At 45.2% G+C, this 11,551-nt stretch overlaps 1 protein-coding gene across 3 annotated transcripts in view; it reads right to left on the bottom strand.

Moving 5' to 3' along the window:
* Window positions 1-168: 168 nt before the first annotated feature.
* LOC105463985 (GLE1 RNA export mediator) overlaps window positions 169-11,551 on the bottom strand; it is a 38,192-nt gene continuing 26,809 nt past the window's right edge. For 2 of the 3 annotated variants that reach the window (XM_071078423.1, XM_071078425.1), the window contains 7 exons: window positions 9,175-9,317; window positions 8,884-9,074; window positions 6,008-6,137; window positions 4,409-4,513; window positions 2,777-2,859; window positions 2,146-2,209; window positions 170-1,385 (listed from right to left, as the gene is read on the bottom strand). In XM_071078423.1, the coding sequence (XP_070934524.1) occupies window positions 1,317-1,385; window positions 2,146-2,209; window positions 2,777-2,859; window positions 4,409-4,513; window positions 6,008-6,137; window positions 8,884-9,074; window positions 9,175-9,317 (785 nt within the window). In that variant the 3' untranslated portion in view covers window positions 170-1,316. Of the gene's footprint in view, window positions 1,386-2,145; window positions 2,210-2,776; window positions 2,860-4,408; window positions 4,514-6,007; window positions 6,138-8,883; window positions 9,075-9,174; window positions 9,318-11,551 lie in introns of all 3 variants that reach the window. The other variant, XM_071078424.1, reaches the window with a different exon arrangement.

The following is an 11,551-nucleotide window of genomic DNA, read 5'->3' as shown; positions in this document are numbered from 1 at the left end:
CCAGGATGGTCTCGATCTCCTGACCTCGTGATCCGCCTGTCTCGGCCTCCCAAAGTGCTGGGATTACAGGCTTGAGCCACCGCGCCCGGCCTCTACCTGGACTTGTATACTACCATGCCCCTAATGATTTATATAGCTCAGGGCAGAGGAAATTGATCATATTGAACCAATATATCAGCAATGGGTTTTTTAAAAAACCAAGCTTTATTATTTATTTATTTTTTTGGCACCATAATTAACAATTCATAGAATGGGTCACTTCAGGCTACTCAAGAGTACCAGCGAACACTCCCCCACAAACACACCCTGCCACAAGACATTTAGCACAGAGGAACAGATCCATGGCCACTGCCTTTGCAGTATCAAAGAGAAACAGTCTTTCCACAAAACAAATCTCAACTCTTATCTGAACAGCCAATCTCTGAATTTTTGTAGTGGCTTTAGTCAGGCATATTTATCATCATATTAGCGGTGTTCAATTCCTGCCCAACATGTTTGTTTGATCCCAACTCAATGCTTATGGATGCTCAGCTCATGTTTAATGTTGCAAGCCCCATCTTAATTCAAACTGAAAAGAAACAAAACAAAAACAAAACCAAAAAAGGTACCTGCGTGGTTCATGCATCCCTGGCCATCCAGGGACCAACTTCCAAATTAGGACGACAAAGAGTTCCCCTTAGTTCCATATGACATGTGTTTCCAGTCCTAATCCCAGATGCTAATCTAGCCAGAGTGTCATCTGGGCCTTAGTCCATGTGTATATCACATACTTCCTCTGGCTTTAGAATGACTTCACCAGCTGAGAAAGGCAAAACAACCATAACCCAGACTTGCATGTAAGTATCTGGCCTCAACTATTAACTAATACTTAAAAGGGAACCTTATGAGCCTTAGCTCTTTCTGGAAATGCATCTGAACAGGGGTGAGGGTGGGTAGGTGGGTGCAAATGGTGGGCTCCCTCCAGTTCAGAGTGCATTTGTTAAGGTATTGCCAACTTTCTGAAAGACACTAGAGACAAAGAAGGGAGGAGACCAAGTGCTAAACACCTTTTATCACTTTTGCAAAAAAACAAGAAAGGCCAATTCCATTTATTTTATCATGTGGATCTCTTAAGGAACTACCAAATCTACTAAGGGACCTCCAAGAATTTTGTGACGCATGAAAATCTCCTCTCCTAGTCACAAGGTATAAATACATAAAAATACATATTGGCAAATTTCTGAATCTGACATGACTTCTCCCAAATACAGGTGTCTTCAGTTCCTTTATTATTGCCTCTTTGCAGCATAATGGTGATGGTAGGTGATGGAGTGACATCAGGAGCGCCAGAAGGAGGAAGTCAGAAAGCCCTTGGGGACAGGAATGTCCTTGTGTTGCAAACATTTCTGGTCAGGGAAAGATGAAGAAAACAGAATGAGTTTCTGATAACAGTGTTCCCAACACTTAATGGTTAAAAGAAGCTTTCAGGGACACCATATTTCAGCCCTATGGAACAGTGAACAAAAAGGAAAAAGCCAGTAAGACCGATGGTTCTGTATAAGATGTCCACTTCTGCATGAACTGCCACAGACAACAAATGAAATGCTCTTATTATTCCTGTCCCACTCTTGTCTCCCTACAGCCTAAGCTCATCTTTCACAATCACTGTTTTCACAGTCGAGCTTTGAGAAGCTGAAAAGTCAGCAGGCTATCTTGGCAAACCCACGATGGCGTTCTAAATTCTTTGTCAAAATTAACGTTTTACAATTTCTTGGCACTTGGAAGTAGGGGAAGAGTCCAACTGAAAGTGCAGTTTGTTCTCATGGAGAAAATTGACGACACTTACCAATTCCCCAGACCTGAGACTAAGACAAGAACTTTGGCCAACATGCAAAAAAACATATTCATGAGAGAAGATACATTCAATATATTTTATTCATCTCAGCAGAGCTTTCTCACAGGCAGTATGGAGAATCATACATATAAAGAAGAGGAAATGGCAGCCCTTACTCCAAAGGTTAAGAGGGAATTAGGCACAAAAAGAAGGGTTTGGAAGAACTAAGGAAGAGAGTGCAATCAGAGCATCTGCAGGTCCAAGACTTGTTAGACACAGGTGCATTCCAGCCCAACAACAGTGTGGGACATGTTGGTCTAAGGGCATCTTACCTCCAAGAACTGCTTGAGGCGTATGAAGGAACCCATCTGTCCTGAGCTTGTGATAGCTTCAATTCTACAGGGAGAGAAAGACACATGAATCACACCTATGATATACACCTATCTTTTGGAAGCGGTGTCTCACTCTGTCACCTAGGCTGGAGTGCAGTGCAGTAGTGCGATCATAGCTGAGGCCTTGAACTCCTGGGCTCAAGCGATCCTCCTATCTCAGCTTCCCTAGTAGCTGGGACTATAGATGCATGTCATCATGCCTGGCTAATTTTTTATTTTGTAGAGATGGGGGTCTTGCTATATTGCCCAGGCTGGTTTTGAACACCTGGGCTCAAGTGATCCTCCTGCTGTGGCCTCCCAAAGAGCTGCAATTATAGGCATAAGCCACTGTGACCAGTCCCTAATTTGTATTTTTGTTTAGGCAATGATATTTAAGACAGACTCTCATTAAGTTTCAAAAGCATTTATTCAAATATCAACGAGAGGGACTGGAGTAGGAAGATGTCATACTTAGTACAGGTGTTTTTAACTTGAATCAAAACCAGCAGGTAATAGCACCCTTGGGTATCTGAGGCCTGGTTATGAGTTTTCCTTACTTAATCCCCTGTTGTCTGCTCAACAAGCCCGATACCTGGGAAAGTAGTCCTCTTTGATAAGAATTAGCATCTTCCAGAACTGAACCTGGTATTGCTTCATGAGGGCATTCCCACACACCTAGAGGGAAAGACAGACACTGTCAGAGCAGAGAATGAAAATTCACACTCACAGGACAGATTCATAAAGCACAATCAGCCCTTCATCTTTCACACCTATCAAAAATTTCAGCCACAATGCCACTGAACTTGCTAAAAGGGAATAAATGGAAACACCCAACTTTCTTCTAAAGCATTTCTCTTTATATGGCAATACCTCCATTTAACCAATCAGGTCTTAACGAACTACTCTTCTTTTCCTCTAATGAATGGAAGCCTTCCTAAAGGTATGGTATACCTCCCAAACTTAGTAAGGAGAGTATACAGAATACCACTTGTGTTCTCAAATGATATAGGATCATTGTTCATTGTTCATGTATGGTGACTTCAGGAGCTTTTTATTATTATTATTTTTTAATAGGGTCTCACTGTGTCACCCAGGCTAGAGGACACTGGCATGATCACAGCTCACTGTAGCCTCAACCTCCCTGGGCTCAGGTGATCCTCCAACCTCAGCCTCCCCAGTAGCTGGGACCACAGGCACACGCCACCATACCCAGCTAATTTTTGGACTTTTTTTGTAGACATAGGGTTTCACCATGTTGCCCTGGCTGGTCTTGAACTCCAGAGCTCAAGTGATCCGCCTGCCTTGGCCTCCCAAAGGCTGTCAGCCACTGCACCTGGCTGACTTCGGGAGCTATTAAGGTAACTAGGAACTATTGGCACTATAGGTCAAATGGTTCCACATTTGTTATGGCATGTACCCCAAGCCTTTCTTCTATAAGAAGTATCTTCTTGGCTGAGTGCAATGGCTCACTTCTGTAATCTCAACACTTTGGCAGGGTAAGATGGGAGGATCGCTTGAGCCCAAGAGTTTGAGGCTACAGTGAGGTATGATCGCACTACTGCACTCCAGCCTGGGTGATAGAGTAAGATCCTGTTCAAGCGATTCTGCTGCTTCAGCCCCTCTAGTAGCTGGGATTACAGGCATGTGCTACCACGCCCAACTGATTTTTGTATTTTTATTAAGAGACGGGGTTTCACCATGTTGGACAGGCTGGTCTCGAACTCGTGACTTCAGGTAATCCACCTGCCTCAGCCTCCCAAAGTGCTGGGATTACAGGTGTGGGCCACTGTGCCCAGCATTTTTTTGGTACTTTTAGTACAGACAGGGTTTCAATATGCTGACCAGGCTGGGCTCGAACTCCTAATCCCATGTGATCCGCCCACCTTGGTCTCCCAAAGTGCTGGGATTACAGGTGTGATCCACTGCACCTGGTCTGGGAGTCACTTCTATATCCCTAAAACAAATTCCTCTTTTCACTTTTGCTAGAATGTACAATTTTCTGTTCTTTAAAATGAAAAAAATCCAGAGAAGCCAAGTAAATATAGTATGGAATAAAAGTGAAAGCAAGGTTTGTCTACAGCTTAGGAAAAATGTATGACGCTGGAACCTCATGCTGTTTTACTATCAGGCCCAATTGCTATGCTGTTTCCCCATTCATGTCACCCAGTGGATCAAGGCTACCTCAACCACTGGCCTTCTCTTGTGTGATAACTGAGTTACGTACCTCCAGGAAGTCAAAGAGGAGGGTGGCTGTCACATCTGACAAGGGCTCCATGTTTAAGATCTGTGCCAACCAGCGCCATCCATGATTTAAGCCATGAGGGTGAATCTGGGAGGAGAGAAGTTTGGTTATCATTGATCTCCTTTTGTTTACAAATCTAAACTCCCAATGTATCATCCAGCCATCACCAAGTGGAAATGAACCCCAGATCATCCAACCCTAGCACCTGCCACAGGGCAGAAATAACACAAACTAAACAAATTATGTTTTTCTTTTATATTTTTGAGACAGGGTCTCATTTTGTCGTCCAGGTTGGAGTGCTGTAATGCGATCATGGATCACTGCAGCCTTCACCTCTTGGGCTCAAGTGATTCTTCCACCTCAGTCTCCCAAGTAGCTGGGACTACAGGCATGCACATGCCACCATGCTCAGCTAATTTTTTTGTATTTTATTTAGAGACATGGTTTCCACCTTGTTGCCCAGGCTGGTCTCAAACTCCTGGAGTCAAGTGATCCACCTGCCTTGGCTTCCCAAAGTGCTGGGATTATAGGCGTGAATCCACCTCGCCCGGCCTTCTATTTTTAAATGTTTCAATACATTGGTTCCCACACATTCTTTTTTCTTTTTTGGCACAGAGTTTCACTCTTGTTGCCCAGGCTGGAGTGCAATGGCACGATCTCAGCTCATTGCAACCTCTGTCTCCCGGGTTCAAGCGATTCTCGTGCCTCAGCCTCCCAAGTAGCTGGAATTACAGGCACCCACCACCATGCCCAGCTAATTTTTGTATTTTTAGTAGAGATGGGGTTTCACCATGTTGGCCAGGCTGGTTTTGAACTCCTGACCTTAGGTGATCCACCCACCTCAGCCTCCCAAAGTGCGACGATATCAGGCATGAAGCCACCTCGCCTTCTGTTTTTTAATGTTTCAATACATTGGTTCCCACACATTCTTTATAGGCTCCCTTCAATATGCATGCGTCAGCTTCAGTTTCAGGCATTCCATAGGCCAACAATTAGCCTTGTTGACATTTTATTTATTATTCTTGGTACCTTTAGCACAGAACCTGGGACCCAGCAGGCATACAATAAAAACTTGGATTTAATCAACTTCTATTTTTTCTCTTTAGGTCTCCATGACTATTACCTTCTCTGTCCCTCTAATCTGTATTCCCTGAGAAATTAACTGGGCTGGCAAGTCAAAGCCCTGAACCCCAGCTGCAGCTTTCTGAGCTTGATCTGTCTGTCCATCTGTGAAGTAAGGGATGTGATCTAGATGGCTTCTAAGGTCTCAACTAGTTCTAAGATGACAATTTCTTGCTCATTCCTCTTGTAAGAAAATCTTCTAACCTTAATGACTGATTTATAACAGACTCTCCTCTGGTAGACTCTGTTACAAAACCAGCTCTTTAAAGTACCAGGTGATCCAAGAAAGTTCCCTAATAATCAATATTCAGTCCTCTACAGAATACCCATCAAACTGCCATATAGTTTATCCTTTAACTAGAGTGGCTCTCTGAAAGAAGGCCAACATTTCCTGTGGGAGGAATACACATGGACTGTGGTCTAACCTCTCATTATTGACAGTAAGCCTCTTTTACTTACCTCCTGTCGGTTTCCATATGGCCACCGGAGCTGGATGATGGCAGCATAGAGACGGATCATCCCTGACATGCGTTTTAGAAAGTTGTCTTGCTGCTCCACTTTGGAATCCTTTACTTGGTAGCCAAGCATCCTATACGGGAAGAAAAAATTTGGCCAGGCATGGTGGCTCACGCCTGTAATCCCAGCACTTTGGGAGGCCGAGGTGGGCAGATCACTTGAGGCCAGGAGATAGAGACTAGCCTGGCCAACGTGGTGAAACCCCATCTCTACTAAAAATACAAAAATTAACTGGGTATAGTGGTGCACGCCTGTTGTCCCAGCTCATTGGGAGGCTGAGGTACAAGAATTGCTTGAACCTGGGAGGTGGAAGTGCAGTGAGTCGAGACTGCATCACTGCACTCCAGCCTGGGTAACAGTGAGACTGTGTCTCAAAAAAAAGAAAAAAGAAAAAAAGAAAAAATTCACTGGGACAAGGCCAAAATAAGGGTGACAAATTAGAGAGAATTTTTTTTTTTTTTGAAACAGTGTCTCTGTCGCCCAGGCTGGAGTACAAGTGGTATGATCAAGGCGCATTGCAAACTTCACCTCCCAGGTTCAAGTGATCCTCCCACCTCAGCCTCCCAAGTAGCTAGGACCATAGGCACGTGCCACCACAGCTGGCTAATTTTTTTTTTTTTTTTTGAGATGGAATTTCGCTCTTGTCACCCAGGCTAGAGAACAATGGCATGATCTCCGCTCACCGCAACCTCCGCCTCCCGAGTTCAAGCGGGTTCTTCTGCCTCTGCCTCTGCCTCCTGAGTAGCTGGGATTAAGGCACCTGCCACCACACCTGGCTAATTTTTGTATTTTTAGTAGAGACAGGGTTTCACCATGTTGGCCAGGCTGGTCTTGAACTACTGACCTCAGGTGATCCGCCCACATCAGCCTCCCAAAGTGCTGGGATTACAGGCATGAGCCACCATGCCTGGCCTTTTTTTTTTTTTTTTTTTGAGACAGAGTTTCACTCTTGTCGCCCAGGCTGGAGTGCAATGGCATGATCTCGGCTCAGTGCAACCTCCACCTCCCGGGTACAAGCGATTTTCCTGCCTCAGCCTCCTGAGTGGCTGGGATTATAGGCACCTGCCACCATGCCCAGAGAGTTTTTTGTATTTTTAGTAGAGACGGGGTTTCACCATGTTGGCCAGGCTGGTCTCAAACTCTTGGCCTCAGGTGATCTGCCCGCTTTGGCGGCCTTGGCTTCCCAAAGTGCTGGGATTACAGGCGTGAGCCACTGCGCCCAGCCAACACCTGGCTAATTTTGTAGAGACAGGGTCTCACTATGTTACCCAGGCTGGTCTTGAAGTCCTGGGCTCAAGCGATCCTTCTGCTTCAGCCTCCCAAATTGTTGTTTTTTGTTTTTTGGTTTTTTTTGAGACAGAGTCTCGCTCTGTTGCCCAGGCTGGAGTGCAATGGCGCAATCTCGGCTCACTGCAAGCTCCGCCTCCCAGGTTTACGCCATTCTCTTGCCTCAGCCTCCCGAGTAGGTGGGACTACAGGCGACCGCCACCTCGCCCGGCTAGTTTTTTTTTATATTTTTTAGTAGAGACAGGGTTTCACCGTGTTAGCCAGGATGGTCTCGATCTCCTGACCTCTTGTGATCCACCCGTCTCGGCCTCCCAAAGTGCTGGGATTACAGGCTTGAGCCACCGCGCCCGGCCCCAAATTGTTAATTACAGGCATGAGGCACTGCACCTGGCCCAGAGATTACTTTTTATGGCTAAAAAGTAACAACATATTATTACACTCAGCATTACTATTAATATTACATATTATTACATCTGTAGAATACTCTGTTTACCAAGCACTCACATCCATCATCAAATCTGGGCTTCATATAAGCCATGAGGTAAATTCACAGGAGGTAATAGATGTCATTACACTCATTTAAAAATCAGGAAAAGATGCTCAAAAAGACTAAATGATTTGTCTGCTTTTGCAAAGCTATTAAATGACAAAGCAGGGATAAAATTCCAAGACCCCAGTATCCTTTCCACTAAACTACATTGATTATTGGCACCTAAGTTCACAAATGCCAAAGGCTTTCCAGTTTACATAAAAGACTATGTATATATATTTTTTCTTCCTTTTTTTTTTTTTTTTTTTTTTTTTGTTGTTGAGACGGAGTCTCGCTCTGTCACCCAGGCTGGAGTGCAGTGGCCGGATCTCAGCTCACTGCAAGCTCCGCCTCCCAGGTTTACGCCATTCTCCTGCCTCAGCCTCCCAAGGAGGTGGGACTACAGGCGCCCGCCACCTTGACTGGCTAGTTTTTTTTTGTATTTTTTTAGTACAGACAGGGTTTCACTGTGTTAACCAGGATGGTCTCGATCTCCTGACCTCGTGATCCGCCCGTCTTGGCCTCCCAAAGTGCTGGGATTACAGGTTTGAGCCACCGCGCCAGGCCTTTTTCTTCCTTTTTAAGACACAGTCTTGCTGTGTCACCCAGGCTGCAGTGTACTGGTGCAATCTGGGCTCATTGCAACCTCCGCCTCCTGGGTTCAAGCAATTCTCATGCCTTAGCTTCCTGAGTAGCTGGGACTACAGGCGTACACCACCACACCTGGCTAATTTTTTTGTATTTTTAGTAGAGATGGCGTTTCTTCATGTTGCCCAGGCTGGTCTCAAACTCCTGAGTTCAGGCAATCCGCCCAGCTTGGCCTCCCAAAGTGTTGGGATTACAGGCGTGAGCCACCGCATCTGGCCGAAAGACATTATATTTCTGATAGAACATTCAAGGTACGTAATAGGAGCTGTAAGAAGGAGGGAAAAACAAATTCCAATTCTATTTATATTTCATTAATCACTCTAGGGATAGTGAGTAGGGAGAAAAACAACTTTACCTCTGATAGTCTTCCAAAGCCATTCCCTCCTTGAAAGTGGGATAGAAAGGAACAGAGTAAGGACACTTCTTATGTAGATGAGCAAGAATGAGGTCCCCCACTCTGGGGTGGAGCTCCCAGATCCCAGATGCCACAACTGCGATGGGGAATGCTGCTTCATGGTGAGAGGCCACTTCCTCCTCGCCTTGTTTCTGAGAACATAGAGGTGGGTACAATTTTAATACCAGAGAAAGGCTGAAATCTTGTATACCAGCCTCTTCTTCCCATACCTCTAGCAACAAGGTTTCTCACCACAAATTTCTCTGCCAGTTTGTATTGAACAAAGTCCAGCCCCTGTGGGTTAAGTGTGACAGACACAGAGCGCCCACCAGATTGAACAGGTTTTCCAGAGAGCAGGCTGTGGATCTTGTCAAAGATCTCCTTCAGTTTTGAGCCTGAGCATGATAGAAAGAAATTAAAAGATACAACCACAGATCAATCTCTTTTTCTTTTTTTTTTTTTGGGACAGTCTCGCTCTATCACCCAGGCTGGAGTGCAGTGGCACAATCTTGGCTCATTGCAAACTCCACCTCCCAAGTTCAAGCAACTCTCATGCCTCAGCCTCCTGGGCTAATTTTTGTATTTTTTTTTTTTTCTTTTTTTAGTAGAAACGGATTTCACGATGTTGGCCAGGCTGGTCTCCAACTGCTAACCTCAAGTGATCCGCCTGCTTTGGCCTCCCAAAGTGCTGGGATTACAGGCGTGAGCCACCATGCCCAGCCTGTTTCATCACTGTAATTACAAAGCATCTACAAAAACCCAGCTGTGCCTGCCCTACAGAAATGAAGGGATAAAGAGTATCCCTTACTGTACACATAAAATGAAGGGATAAACAGTATAGAAAGAGGTGTTACATTTTGTTACAGACCCCATGGGCTGTGGTTGGTATCTCTAGAGGAGTTAGTCACATCTCTAGGAAAAACCTTCTAAAGGATCTGCCCAGCTTATGATGATATTCCCCCTTCTCTGGGACTTGCCTTCCTCTATCCTCAGAGACACAGAAGTGGATTTGTAACAGCTATATTTGTACCAAAGATTCTGTGTGCTCCACCCCCACACCAGCTAGTTAGATTAGAGGCAGTCAAGCTAAGCCAGTCAGTCAAGCAAGAGTCACTTCCTTGAGGTAGCTGGCCCTGTGTCACATACACTCACAGGCAGTGGGGCTGTGTACCTGCCATGAAGACCAAAGAACGGCAATGTAAAATAAGAATGGAGATGTAGAGAGGGCAGAGGAAATGAGAGATGAAAAAATAACTAAAGTTTCTAGCTCCTGAGACCTCAGCTCATTCCTGCCATTGGGTTGTATAAAATATTTATCTTTCCAATAAATGCTTTTTTTTTTTTTTTTTTTTTTTTGCTTAAGCAGATCTGGGCCAGTACTTTGGGAGGCTGAGGCAGGCAGATCACTTGTGGTCAGGAGTTCGAGACCAGCCTGACCAACATGGTGATACCTCGTCTCTACTAAAAATACAAAAATTAGCCAAGTGTGGGGGCGGGCACTTGTAATCCCAGCTACTTGGGGAGGCTGAGGCAGGAGAATCGCTTGAACCCAGGAAGCGTAGGTTACAGTGAGCCAAGATTGTGCCATTGCACTCCAGCCTGCGTGACAGAGCGAGACTCCATCTCAAAAAAAAAAAAAAAAAAGCAGATCTGAATTACTTTACGTTACCTGAAGTCCTGAAGTCAATGTTTTAATTAATATAGCATCTCCAGTTGAGAAACACCCTGCCATGTTCCTAATCACTTCAAGAAATGTCACAAAAGTTTCAGAAATCTCTTTCAGTTCTCTTATTAAAAAAATATTTTAAAAAGTCAACCATGTGGACCCCACTGGCTGAATGCCCCATCTCGCCCCTCTCCATACCTCTCTAGGTAGGAAGTTAGTTAGTTATCTTCCAACCCTAGACCGACATGGCCTCCCCACGCCACACCAACATCATGTCCTTATTCAAGATTTCTTCTAATTCTAACCACTCATGGACATCCACCTTTTTTTTTTTTTTTTTTTTTGAGACGGAGTCTCGCTGTGTCTCCCAGGCTGGAGTGCAGTGGCGTGATCTGGGCTCACTGCAAGCTCCGCCTCCCGGGTTCACACCATTCTCCTGCCTCAGCCTCCCAAGTAGCTGGGACTACAGGCGCCCGCCACCACGCCTGGCTAGTTTTTTGTATTTTTAGTAGAGACGGGGTTTCACCACGTTAGCCAGGATAGTCTCGATCTCCTGACCTCGTGATCCACCCGCCTTGGCTTCCCAAAGTGCTGGGATTACAGGCTTGAGCCACCGCGCCCGGCCTTTTTTTTTTTTTTTTTAAAGAGATGAAGTCTCACCCTGTCGCCCAGGCTGGAGTGCAGTGGTTCAATGTCACCTCACTGCAACCTCTACCTTCTGGGTTCAAGCGATTCTTCCACCTCAGCCTCCCAAGTAGCTGGGACTACAGGCGCATGCCACCACACCTGGCTAATTTTTGTATTTTTAGTAGATACAGGGTTTCAGCATGTTGGCCAGCCTGATCTCAAACTTCTGACCTCAAGTGATCTGTCTGCCTCATCCTCCCAAAATGCTGGGATTACAGGCGTGAGCCACCACACCCGGCGACATCCACTTTTTTTTTTTTTTTTTTGAGATGAAGT

This window comes from Macaca nemestrina, chromosome 14 (assembly GCF_043159975.1).
Source record: "Macaca nemestrina isolate mMacNem1 chromosome 14, mMacNem.hap1, whole genome shotgun sequence".
Classification (NCBI taxonomy): Eukaryota; Metazoa; Chordata; class Mammalia; order Primates; family Cercopithecidae; genus Macaca; species Macaca nemestrina.
This window is presented reverse-complemented; position numbering and strand designations above follow the sequence as displayed.